We start from the raw sequence: 14,219 nt of genomic DNA on the forward strand, positions 1-14,219 counted from the left end.
CCCGCAAAGAACCCCATTCGTGACAGAGTATCGAAGGAGGCTAGGGGCAAGGAGGTTAGCATAATATTTCCCTGCCAGGAAATCAAATCCGGTTTACAATCGGTGTGTCAGGTGACCGTTGTTAAAACAGACAAAACAATTGTGAGAAATTAATTATTTCATAAACAAAGAAACAAGTAAAGGCTGCAGTGGTAATAGGAGGAGAAAAACAGATTTGAATCAAAGACCTTTGGAGGTACACGTGCTTTAAAAGCCCTCGTCCTCGCAGACTCGTGAAGCTCTGAGAAGGCAAAGCACTAAATGAATTATTCAGGTCCTGGTTGGATGATCTCCTCTGGGGCACTCACTCTCCTTGTGCAATAGAGCACCACTTGACGGTAAATGCTCACTGGGACAAACGGGAGGTCCTTAAGAAACGTGCACTTAACTTACACTACAACCCCCTTCACTAACCCCTTGTCCTGACCTCAGCCAAGATCAATACACAACAGGAGCCATATGTTGCACAATACAACACAAGCGGAGGGGTATCTAAGAATATGCTATATGTGTTTGCATTTAAATTCTCTGGCCAACCAATCAATTCAGGTAAGCGTGCAAATGAAGAGTCCTGAGAGAGTGGCTGGTATTAACTTTTAGAATTTTTTTTTTTTGTAAAATATATTTATTGAGAGGCACCAGTAAGCATGTAATCACAGTCTTGGCTGAGAAACAGACAGTCATGCTGACAGAGCATGAACTGTAATACTTTAGTTTAGGCTGTTCTATTGTGTAATGCTGCCATCTTCAGGTTGTTTTTAGTTAGCGAAAAAAAAATTGATTTAAAATGACATCCATCATGGGCCGCACATTATGGTATGTGTTTAGTGCAGTCGAAGGTTCTGGGTTTGAATTTCTAACCGAACCTTTAGGTTTCTTCTTCCATATAAAAATAAATAAAAATGCTTTGTTAACTCAGAATGCTATAGTGTTCTTAACAGAGCATACTAATGATAACTGGTTGTGCAGGGTATAAATACTCATAAGTGAAATTATTTTAAACAAATGCAACTGTTCACACACTTCTTCAAAAGTGCACCTTTATATTAATTACTGTGGGCTTGTTTCTAGTTGTGTAATAAGAAAACAATGCGAGTGTTCGTTGATCTTCAATGCAATGCAATGTATGTTTGCTAATGTAAATCGGATTTGTTTATTTCTTCCTATTAGAACTGGTTCTGACCGTTCACAATGACAGCACTTTGTGATAATGACATTCGTGACTTTGCAAATATCAGCGTAGAAATGGGCTACTTGGTGGTAATTTAGTCTGTGGCTGGATGGAATCGCTTGCATCTTTGCATGCATTCAAGGGTTGGCAAAAGGGTGGTGGTTTGTCAAGGAATTTGAGAATGTTTGCAACTATTCCCATGAAATTTGATGATGGATGGTCAGAGAGTCCTATAAGGCTGAGCTTTATAGCATTGTCAGCTCCCTGACGTTTCTACAGTTTTATATTACTCAGCTACATAGCAGAACACAAGGTAAAGTCTTTTTTTGTGAAACAGAGATATCTCAGATTCATCATTTATCGTTTAATGTATTGTCTCGATGATTTTTCCTATCGCACCACATTATGTCGTTTCCCATTCGGTATAATACATTAATATTGTCAGAGGACATGGGGTTAGTTAGTGACTAACTATGCTGAATGTCAAACTTCTTGACCTCTGTAGCCCCGGTGTAGCACGATCCCTGGATGGTTGGGACATTTGTGATGTTGAAGATCCAGAATACAGATAGTTACTTGTTTATAGCAACAGAGGCAGACAATCATTATTTACTATAATTAGACGTGAATGCATTGGCATAATGAAGGGAAACAAGGCCTTGCATGATGAATAACTGCATTAGCAGTTTGATACAAATTAAATCAAAGGAGCCCTGTGATGGCTACGCAGTGAGGTGATCAAGAGGTGAAGTGAGCTTGTCATTTGTTTCTACATCTCAATTAAGCTAAGGCGACATTCTCCTAATTGAAAATACGATGCTAATGACACGCCTCTCTGTTACCGCGACTTGGGCAAAACCACAGCCCCAGCCATCACAAACAGCCCATTAAACATCCTCTGTGTGGACGATCAGAAAGGCTGTGGGAGATATAATCTACATGGCTTCCCTGCAATGGTTGAGTGGTTTTACTGTAAGATTGATCTAACCGATCACCTCATTTCCTTTTTCATCTACTATTGCTGCCAAAACACTGAGTCTGTCTGAGAAAGCAATGTAAAGATGCCAAGTACAACACAGGAAAAAGATCTGCAGACGTTGTTCTTTGGTCTGGTTTTGACAGGCTGTGTTTGCCTACTGAGAAATGGTGCAGGTAACTGGAATAACAGTAGAAAATTGGAAATGCCGACGTACAATAGAAAAAATTCCGACTCTCAAGTCGCACAGAACTTCACCCGCTGTCGTGGGTGACATCACACAAGGTGACAGTCTATCTTCATAGGCAATGTTCAAGCGTCATAAGATTCAGAAGTCAGTCTGCATGTCATTTGCTTCTTGCATTTTACAGACTCATTTATTGTTAATAACATGACTGAACTGATCAGAGGCAGCATACAATATGAGGTTTTAGTATTATGCAAACAAAGAACATTTTTGAGCAGAGATGACTAAACTAAGATTTCCTCATGGGCTAAATACTTGGCAAAATACTTCATGCCCAATAAGATTTACAATACAACCCGCTTTCCAACGATGCAGGATGCTCTCTGACTGAAAATATCCTGTTTGGATTAAGCAGTGGAGGGAGCAACCGAAAAATGAAGTCATGTCTCGGACTAGTTTGGCTTCAGTTCTTCCCCTCAAAGTAATCAATTGAAGTGGAGAAGTTTTTTGGCTGTGCCATCTGCTGATAAATGGAGCCGTAGTTCATTACAAATGGATGTTTGGTAAGCTGTCTTGAAAGGTTGGACCCTTCAGACTTGTTACTCATTCCTAATTTCCTACATTGTCTCATGTTTCACAAACACTCATGTAAGTCAAACGTTATTGGAATTGAAATGAAGGTAGGATAAAAGGGGAAAGATGAATGAATTATTGCTAAAACACACCCCTGCCTTTAAATTGAATTCCTCAAGAGACATTATACAGTATTTTCCGGACTATAAGGCGCACCGGACTATAAGGCGCACCTTCAATGAATGGCCCATTTTAAAACTTTGTCCTTATATAAGGCGCACCGGACTATAAGGCGCACCATTAATGCATCATGTCCGATTTTTAATCCAAATCAAATCATTCTCCATTTTATCTTTTTTATTTCAGCTTCAGACGCAACAAATTACTTTATAATCACAAAATAATGATCCATAGTCTTTTTAATTCATGATTCGTAATCTCCAGCGGGCCACTTATGATTGATTTCATGACACAATGCTTCGGGCCAGTTTAAAGTTAGGAATTTGGTCCATATATAAGGCGCACCGGACTATAAGGCGCACTGTTGGCTTTTGAGAAAATTTTAGGTTTTTAGGTGCGCCTTATAGTCCGGAAAATACGGTACATAGTATACACTACGAGTCTGCTTCTATACATAACCTTGCCCTTTTCAAAAATTACAGTAGTCCTAGGTCTTGACTGTTTCTATGTGTGGTTCTTCACATGATAGGTATTTGAAAAGTATTATGTTTTGGTCCCACGCAAAAACATTGGAGATGAATTAACCTGTCATGCAGGTTGTGGTTATGTGGTCAAATTAGTTAACTGTTTCTTGGCGGGATGCACTGGCCTCCTGGAGTTTTGTCGCCAGTTGTCAGAGGACTTTGTACTGTAAGTCTTTGTACTCAGCCAATAAACGCTTCGTCGCTCAATAACAATATACTTTCTTATTTAGGTTTAGGTCTGCTGAAGTGATATCATGTTACTTAGAGGCAGCATGTCAACCACAGGCACTGTCAGGGGAACTCGGTTCTTTTCAACTTCACTGAAAACACATTTTAGTTCAAGAGCTAATATTTTGCTCATGCACCCAAATAAGGTAGCCAAAACATTACAGTTTGATGTAGCGAGATTGAACACCACTGAAAATTACAACCACAATGTTAAACATATTTTTCAACCATTACTGGCTCTCTGTCACTATCAATCCAAATTGAGAATCATTTTGATGGGTTTCTTTGATCTTTTATGTTACAATAGCGATAAAAATCCATTTTAATTCCTATGTCAAACTAAATTTGAAACACAAATCCTTTTTTTCCGAGTCAGCAGCTCTTAAAGGTGACACGAAAACCAATGCAGACCTAAATATAAAAGAAACACACACCCTTGCACATACATACACAAACACCTAGCACCGTATTAGCACCTTTGAGAAATTTGCTGATGGCAGCTGCTGGGTGAAGGTTTTGCTTACCTGAACGGATTGGCTTACAGAGGAACCAAGCAAATATCAATAGGGCAACCATGGTTGTGCTCTGCTCAAGGATAAAGAGATTATACATTGAAACTACTGGAAATTCGATAGAGCTTGACATTTAAATGCTGTCGCTTTATGCAAATTGCTGTAGAAGTACCCTTAATATATTCAGTAGGTTGAATCAGAAAGGCTGCTTGGAATGGCTCAAAATCCACATCGGTGCCGTAAGGGATCTTTGTAAGGGTATGCCTTTAGAGAACCATGAGCATTTGACTGAAATAGTCTAGGTATTTAAACTGAATATTTAAATTATATTATTTTATTTCTGCCAGTTAGTTCATACTTATAAGCGGCTTGTATGTGGCACAGATGCCTTTCAGAGTTTAACCAAGATTTGGCTGAAAAATACCATTGAAGAAATGGCTATTCAGAACATCTTATTTCTTAATAAATTCCCAGGAAATTAATATGTGCACTACAATAGCTGTAAAACTGGTGATGGATCAGACACATTGCATCACGTGGATCATATGTGGATCTTTGACTTCTATCACTTTAACTCCTTTTTCAATAGAAATTCCCATTTCATGTTTGTTACTTTTCATTGATGCAAATGGCCTGACACACCCAGAAAGTTTTACATTTTTCTAAATTTAATTTTAGGGGGAAAAAAAACTTTCGGTATAGGGTGGTGTGTGTAGAATTTTGAGGAAAATTTGATTTCATCAATTTGGGACTAAGGCTAAAACATGAAAAGTGGAAAAAATTTTGATTTAAATTTGTTTCAGTTTATATAGAGCATTTATTATTGTTGTTGTAGCCTGCTGCGGTATGAAACTGCTTTCTGGTATGAAACCTTTTTCCAATTTCAGTCGTCATAGATACAATTAAATAGTATGTAATAAAGTATAATGAAGCATTAAATGCTTAATTTGTTTGTGTAATTTCATGTTACTAAAACTCATCATATTTCATACACAGGCAGTGAGTTTTTGCTGTTATAGTATTGGGAATATAGGCTATGGTTGTTTACATACTGTTAACAGGCTGAATCTCCTTAATAGAAGCCGACCCATGTCATTTAGAATGAATGTCATGAAATGAGTTCTACACAATCTAGAAAATTATGCTACAGTAGTTAAGCAGTTGTAGCAGAATGCCACTCTTGGAATCCTAAGCACACATGACTCGAGGTTTGTCTTTGTATTGAATTAATGCAAATTAGAATGGATTTTATTGTGGATACATGATTTATGGAGCACATACTAATTCACACATGCACACTCATAGTCATCTTGTGGCATTCTTTATTTTCTGCTGGCACGCATGAATGCTACCATTTCAGCAGCATCCCAAGGAACAGAGAAAATGTGTGTACCATGTAATTACAATTTCTTCATCTGAAAATGACATTAAATCAGTGAAATTACATGATTATTTAAATCTGAAAGGGTGGGTGAGTAACATGTTCCTCATCTGAACCAAAGTATTTGTTTTACTTGAAATCATGATCTTATGATTGTGTTTTTACACAGAATATCACTGCCATCAACAACACTCAACAAATTATTCTGATCTTTTTTATTTTACCAAATTGTATATGTAAGCTTACATATACTCAGCCATTCCTTAAGTCGATTAATATTGCCATTCTAGTGTGGACAAGTGAAAAGAAGACAGAGACAGATTCTGCTGAGGGAAAATGCTTATCAGCTTCAAATGATACTTAGGCTGTCATATCATCCAGCCTTGCAGTGATAAAGGGCTAAAGACAATGATGTATTATCCAGAAAGCAGAAAAAGCTTGATTATAAAGTGAAGCTCACAAGATCAGGACAGAGGAATGTGCACCGTGCATGACAGGACTGTCCATTGCAGTCAAATTGCTGAGTTCAGTCAAAGCGACTTGGAGCTTTGGCTCAGATGCACAAAACTGGGCTTACTAGCTTACCTCTGCAGTGCACCACAGAGGGACTGTCACTGGATATTACCATGCACACCACTGAGCAGAAGATTCCACAGAGTGAGTAGACCTCTTAGAAGCCCGACTCACCTCCACTCTAGGGACTCTGGCTACTTCCTGAAATACGTCTGCGTATGACTTTGCGGTTCAGAATCTTCACATTAAAAATAAATAGCCTTAATAGTAAATAGAAGCTCTCCCAGATTTCCTGTGGACCCAAAAAGGCATTCAAGTGTATGTTGATAAAGCTGTTAGCATGCTCCACTAATATTGTAAGATAGGGTTCAGTGTGTGTTGTTTATGATCAGTGTTATAGTACAGTTTTTGACCGTACACCATCAAAATACAAGCATCTGCTCTATAAGACTGTGCCATCCACTTGAAATAACCAACACCTCCTTTCTCTCCACTTATAAATACAAATATATGGTAAAACAGTAGCTCTAATTATCTTAACTGTAACCTTGTTTGCATGGATTTCACAATATTTGAACAAATAAACATACATCTGGCTGCCATACAGTAAATAAAGGGCCTCAACCACTTTGGAGGAAATGCAGTATTTAACTACTGTGGAGTGTTTATTTGGAACACGGCTGCTCAGTAAACTCTGTCCACTGTCAGAAATAAGGATATAATAGGAGTTCATGTGTAGCCCTTAAAGTATTAATTTTCAATGTTCTCCATAAGGCTAAGTTGTTCGAGTCAGAGAGTTCCAAACTATAAAAGAAAGATTGGCAAAGAAAATAAGGATTGCTATTACAGTACCTTACTTGCAAGTCATTTTATCCCCCAATAATTGCAATATTTAGTAATAGTAGATTTATATATCATATTTGGTAGAACATATAAAAAAGCTCTTCGATTGCAAGCATGAAAATGGGAATATGCTGTGGGCGTCACTAAATGTGGCTCTGCAACTAGCTCTCCACCATAGTGCCAAATATGAACAGTAAATCAGACGTATAATTTTTAGCTTGAAAATTTAATTAACCAGAGCTGCACCTCTTTTAAAGTAATACTGTGTGGTTTGTAAATAGTTTTTGTGTGCCGTTAGCTTCAGACGTAGTATGTGAACAATGGCAACAATGTTTAAGACTTAATGTTTACACACCATCATAACAGATTTAACGTCTAATTGTTAGAACATCTGCATTGCTGTAGAAGGTAAATAGAAGGTACAACTCAGGCTGGCATCTATTATCCATAACCCTGAAATTAAATTATTAATAAATCTAATTCAGAATTTGGTTTAGTTTTTCTACCTTTTCTGGAAAAGCTCAAAAAAAGACTTCAGCCTTTATTCTCGGAGGATGACAATATGTTCTGGAGGTGCTGATTTGCCACGTCATGTAGACATTATTGTGAAGCATAACTCTTTTTATGCCCTTTCTGAAGACAATTGCATGGTTCTGAACTAGAAAATGATAAACGGATTGAGTTGCAACATATGAAAATAATATGTAAATGAATGCCATTAATTTGGACTAAATCATTGCGATTGGCCAGACATGGGATGGACTCCAAATTCAGCTGGCATAGGCTCTTCAGCTCTGCTCACACCCGACATATGAGGAATAGAAATGCCCTTTTTCTGAAAGTGGACAGCGAAAACTAAAATAGTGCATACTTGCACATCCGATGTGCACAAGTGAAGAAGTGATGACAATTTGTATGAAGCTCATCGTTTGACTCAAAACTGTATGTTGCTAGTTCAGACTTTCCACTATATCCTCCAGGGACAAGTGTGCAGAGGAGTGACTGGGACTGGATTTAGTTTTCAGGCTAATGGAGCCATACAGTTTGGCGGAACGTTTAGAATAAGCAATGACTTTCCTCCTGTACATCTCTCCTTTCCACATGGAGATCATAAGCAGAGTGGAAAGCACAACCCCTCCCAGAGTCAGCAAGCACAATCCTGCTATGACGCACCGGTCCAGGTGAGCTCCAATGCGTGCCCTTTCCAGTTCCATTCTCTCCATCTCCCTGGCCGAGACACTGTCCCTGTCCACGACCACATTCCGGGGCACAGCGTAGGAGATGATCACCAACGAGATGCCTGTCACCAAAAACGTGACTGCACTAATAAACCAGTAGTCCACTGAGGAGCCTGAGGCCTCCCCAAAGGAAAGCTCATCCTCAGACATGAAAGAAAATTCTGGTAGCGTCTCTGAGCATGGCTCGCAGTTGCGCCCGGTTCTATGAGAACTTTTACAGCTCGTCTCTGGGCTACCAATCGCCAGGTTGACATTCTCATCTATGTAGGTGAACGATGTCTCCAATTCCTCGTCACAGCAGACGCGCACTTTCTCCTCCCCAAGAGGGCGCAGTTTGACCTCCGAGCGCCTCGCAGCTGAATGACACCGGTCATGGCAGCTCCGGGCCGGGTTACAGCCGGCGTCCCCGAGGGAGCCCCCTCCTGTTGATTCACTTTGCTTGCGGACGTGCAGCACAGCGGAGAGGCGCTCAAGGACGGCGGGGGGATGCGGTTGCTTCTCACCATCCCTTGTTAAAGACAACACCGGAGAAGCCATTTGCCCTCGCCGCCTGCCGGTTCCCTCTTCCTCCCTCTTCTGTAATGCTGCACAGCATCCCTAATGAGACAAGTCAAATGGTGCATCTTAATCAAATAACAGTGATGAATACATTAACGCGGGGTGTATTTCTGCGCAATTGGTGTGTGTTTTATAGGGGACAAGTGCGGAAAACGCACACACTTTAGTCGCAAAACTGGGTAAAAGCCACTTTAAAGTTGATTAGAGAAATCCGTAGCCTCATCTTGAAAGACGCTTACGTTGGATGTCATGAGCCAAATGCCTTTGTATCCAATTAGGAAAGGGATCTGTGTTCATCCTAAACCTAGATTAAACTATATTCAAATGATCTACTGCAAGTAGTAAACGTAAACAGATCATAATCTGTACTTTATCTACAAAGGACACATCGAAATTGAAGAACACATCTCATTGGATTTCCAAATCCATCCATCAAGCATATCCTGCTTCCGAAAAGATACGGTTGAGGCTCTGCTGCATTTGCATGGAGCATTCGCGCACAATCGTTTTCCACAAAAATACATTCCCAAATCACATCTACCAATAAACCAACCGTGCTTCGTTAGGATCCCTTTGGCTGCCGCACGCCGAAACACGCCATCGCAAGTAACTCCACGCAACGGAAGGCAGATTTAGCCATAACGGTTGAGTACGCCTCAGACGCCGTCTTTCTGCTTGGAGCTGTGACGTCAGAGGTTGAATTGATTGGAGCGCTTGCTTAGCCCCGCCCTCAGCAGAGCTTTTGCTGAGAGGAGCTGACCAAATCAGCACCAGATCAGCAAAAGGCAGATTCACTCAGAGGAAACGGACCCGCAATTATATATTGAATTCAAAATCAATGTAAAAATAATGGATATGTGAATCTGAGTTTAAAATGTGATGAGAACGCTCCTCCGATTTAAAAAAAAAAAAAAGAAACATAGAAACTTGGAATGCAGAATTAGAACAATATAAATCAAATCAATAAAAAGGGGTTCTGTAGACCTTTTCATAATGTCTGTAAGTTATAGTTATATTTTCTATGGCCGAAAAGTGAGTGAAAATATATACACCCCAAAAAAGATCATGTTAGTTAGTCAAGACCTTGATGTTGACAGAATTGGACCAGATGTTGACCGGTTCAACAAAGGTGTAGAAATCAAAGAGATGGCCGACTGGATCATAAGCAAGACATTTTTTTATTTATTTTTTACAGCTCTTATGTGATTATAGTGCCCCATCTTACATAATTTGATTAATATTCTATTCTATTAACATTCTACATTCTGGTCAACGAACTTGTCTCCGCACCTCATGTATGAAATGTATAATGTAACAAGCATACCTAATGAGTTTCCAAAGAGTGGAACTCTCTCAAGAAAGGTACCATAAGGCACCATTAATATGCCTATTAAAATCTCATACATTATTCGAATTAGAGATCAATAAAATTGACATTAAGTGCTTCAACTTCCAGAGATACACAACATTGAATGGAGTTACTTATTATCAAAATTGTGTTTACCCTCAAATGTGGTGACATAATCATTTGCACAGAGTTTTTACATAATACTGTCATCATATTGGATAAAAACAACCAATAGTGTTATGCAAACAGCATTGTCAAATTGTGTGTATCATAGACCATCATGCACCATCTGTTGTCCCATGCTCTTAGAAGATTAGTGACCATGTCATCCAGCCGTTTTTAATCTCGAGTTCTAATGGATCATGTGACCTGCAACTTCAAACAAACCTTTAGGAGATTCAACCTGTGTATTCGCCATTCTTAGAGCTCTTTACTCTGCTGTACATTTGAATGTAAAAAAAAACCCACCTAAACAAATGTATGTTTTAATTAAAGTTACAATTTACATGTAACAATCAGTATTTCCATCCCACTTATAAATGCTAACTATTCACTTGCTGAATATTTTACATTGAAATTTGGCTGACATTTTTCTCAAAATACTGAATAAGCAAATGAGGAAGAGAGAATGAGAGGAAATAGGAGCCTCCCTTTTCTTGGGTAGTCAGACTATATGCTCCACAGCCACAATGCCTGCTTAGTCATAATGGTTTACGGTTTGTTTGGTTACATTAAAATGGAAGAGGTGCTGAGTCAGCTCAATAAATATTTTGCAAATATTGGAGCAACTTTGGCAATAAAAATATCTATGACAGATCCCATACCTCGGGACTGAATCCATCAAAGTAACTACAAGCTCAATGTACCTATTGATGAGAAAGATGTAACAAATACAACACCAAAACTTGTGATTGGAACATTTATTGATTTAAAAACATTTGATACAGTAAATCATAAAATAATTACTAAACTCGAACAATATGGGAACGGATGGGTAGTTTTGAATTAGGTGATTAGCTATTTGGAGAGAAGCCAATAGTTTGTAATGATGGATGGGTTTAAGTCCCGATGCATGGACATTGGTGTCCCACAGGGGTCAGTATTGGGTCCAATGTTATTTGACAGGGTCCCCGGGCAACTAGTTGGTCAATGTAGAAATCTCCATAGTGGCTCCTCCGAGGAGGTGGTCCGCCTCAGATCTTGTACTGGTCAGTCGGTGCAGGATTCAGACAACGAACTCCAATTCAGTCATGATTGGAGGGTGCAGGACAGAGAGCAGAAGCGGCAGTCGGCTCGAACACCTGCAGACTATTATATCTTTGCAATATATCTAAAAATTTGTAACAAAACCTTGATACGATATAACCCAAAACTCTAAAGCATAGAAATAGAAAAAAGGAAGTGGATATTTGACTGCATGAATGATTATAGAGACCGCTATATCCGTCTGCAACATTGCACCACTTTTCCTGTTGACATGGACACCAGCTTACAAGAGATGCTGTGCTTGCCGTGTAAGAAAGATAAGTGATTATCTTGTTTATACATTGGATTTATCGAGTACTTATCTACACATTGGATTTATTTACTTGCACAGAGAAATATTTTGGCCAAATTGTTCAAATTGATTGTTGGTCTATATGTGCCCTGCGATTGGCTGGCAACCAGTTCAAGTTGTCCCTCGTCTACCGCCCAAAATCATCTCCACCACGCCCACAGCTCTTGTGAGGACAAGCACTTCAGAACATGGTCTGCCTCATTGAAAAAGCATGGCTGCTTTGCATTTATTTATTCTTTTATTTCCAGGCCTACTTGTGCAATAATAGGATAGTCATTCACCATTCATTCTGTAGACTCATTGTTGTTCCTATCTCCACTTGCAATGAATGTATGTCTACTAATGAAATGGAAATAATTTTTGGACCTATGGCTGCCTCTTGCTGGCATTCAGTCTTGTACCCCTTCAGTCATTTAGAGACTAAAGGTTTCTAGTTCCAGTATAATCAGTATAGTCACCCCGACTCTCAATTTACTGTGGCTATTAAAATCTCTACACAAGATGACTTTTCCCTGTTCACATGGTAATTTGTCACTTTAACCACATGATGGCAATGTTGGCTAATACAGTAAATCCAGCATGAGGGAATAGTAGTTTGTGTTGACATTTTGCTTGCACCTCTGCTGTAGAAATTAGCCGGAGAAGTCCGTCTGTTGCAACGTAGTGCGCATGCTTCAAAATGCATGCACTTCAAAATTAGGTCTTTGCATTCTATCATGCCATTGAAAAATCAAAAAATGCACAGTCCCTTTAAAAATTGACAACTCTTGGGCTTTCATGAGATGGAACTATGTTCACTCATGCTCAACAGGGAAAGCCTTCCGTCAGATTGATTGATGCACTACCTTTCCTCAGTAAAGTAATTGATTTATTGACAAGTAATTTATCGTCTTTTGATTCTTAACATTTTATGACTTAGCCAATTAACTACTTTTTTTGGGAAGTTATTTTAATTGACAATTTATTTTCCTTTTCTACTCCTTATCTGCCACACACATTGCTCATCCTCAGTCCCCAGCCTATTAACTTTGTAATCTTTGCTGGAACAGCTTGAGGTACCTCAAGCCACGGCCAAGCAAAGAAGATGCAAGGAATCAGGGCAGCGCTTGGTGATCCACCAGACCTCCCATTCCTTTCCAAACTCCCACTTGTGTAGTGTTTGCATGTTCTCATGCTTGCTAATTTTGCGAATATTGTGAATTGAAACCGCTTATGGGGGTTCTTTGTAGACCCTTTCACAGATGCTTCTTGGTAAAACCGTTTGAGTTGGGTTCAAGGGAGAACCTTCTTAAATGGTTCTAACAGGAACCCAGATGGGTTCTTATACAAGCTGAAGAACCTCTAGTTTTTGTCAGCATCTTTACATATAAAAGTCTATTTTGAATATTTAATGACGAAAACAAATGGTATGTTTGGATTGGTCTGTTTTTCTTTTTCCTACTCTTATTCAGTCAAGAAATGTGGTTGCATCAATTGCTTTGTATTTATTAGTGTTAAAAGGGAGTGTGTGTGGGATCTTGCATCCATTTGGCTTTAAAACAAATCAGCTTATTCATTGACTATATTCATCATGTGTTTGAATAATGCAAAGGGAGGGATACAACAGCATTATTTTGGGAGAGACTGGTGTGCGTGACCGTGCATTAGTGTGTCTATTTGTGTTTGTATGTCATTGATTGATCAATTGATTGATGACTGATTGCAATTGACTGCATATTTTTCTGCTCACACTGCAGTCAAATTAGCACATACATAGCTTTTAGGATGGAGGCTAGTTGTATCAAAGGGTTTCTTATTCATGATTCTTTCAGTTTCTCTATCGTATTTTGTGGATCATTTCCACATACGGAATAGTTTCCGTTTATCTTATCTGTATTCAAATTTATTTGTGATGTAACTGCTTGTCATGTCAAAGTTTATAGGTTGAGCCATATAGGTTATTTATCCATCTATATATTCCACATATTTAAAAATTGGTCTCTTTTGAGACTTTATATTAGAAGCCATTATTTTGTGTCAGTATAAAATCTCTGCAGTTGTTATATTCTTTTGTTTTAGTGAATAGTGACATGGCATATTAATGAATGGTGTGTTTGTCATTTGGAGCGTTGACACAAGTAGACCTCGGCAACCCAAACGGCGATCTAACAACCTACTGCTGCAACAATGGTGCATATGTGATGTGTGTCAGTGCAAAGTATTTTTACAATCTAGCAGCAGTCTGACAGCTCGGAGATAAATGACCTAAGATCCAAGACCCATACATATGGTATTTTTCACATGTAAGTAATAGACTGTGAAAGGAAGCGTTGCTTTACCGCTGCTTGTGCAAACCTGAGATTTTGTTGTTTTTGTTTTTGCAATGAGAACAGTTTCTTTTGGACAATTGA

The 14,219-nt window shown here is 38.9% G+C and overlaps 1 protein-coding gene across 1 annotated transcript; it reads right to left on the reverse strand.

The window, feature by feature from the left end:
* Positions 1-5,694: 5,694 nt before the first annotated feature.
* Positions 5,695-9,607, reverse strand: LOC119136027 (transmembrane protein 74-like). The gene is made up of 2 exons (XM_037274102.1): positions 9,477-9,607; positions 5,695-8,962 (listed from the first exon to the last, which is right to left on the reverse strand). The coding sequence occupies exon 2, from the start codon at positions 8,900-8,902 to the stop codon at positions 8,078-8,080; it is 825 nt and encodes a 274-aa protein (XP_037129997.1). The 5' UTR covers positions 8,903-8,962; positions 9,477-9,607; the 3' UTR covers positions 5,695-8,077.
* Positions 9,608-14,219: the final 4,612 nt, after the last annotated feature.

The sequence above is a fragment of the Syngnathus acus genome, chromosome 16, assembly GCF_901709675.1.
Source record: "Syngnathus acus chromosome 16, fSynAcu1.2, whole genome shotgun sequence".
Classification (NCBI taxonomy): domain Eukaryota; kingdom Metazoa; phylum Chordata; class Actinopteri; order Syngnathiformes; family Syngnathidae; genus Syngnathus; species Syngnathus acus.

What these genes read in the sequence shown, in the direction of transcription:
- LOC119136027 (XM_037274102.1), bottom strand. Translation starts at nt 8,902, where the DNA reads ATGGCTTCTCCGGTGTTGTCTTTAACAAGGGATGGTGAGAAGCAACCG.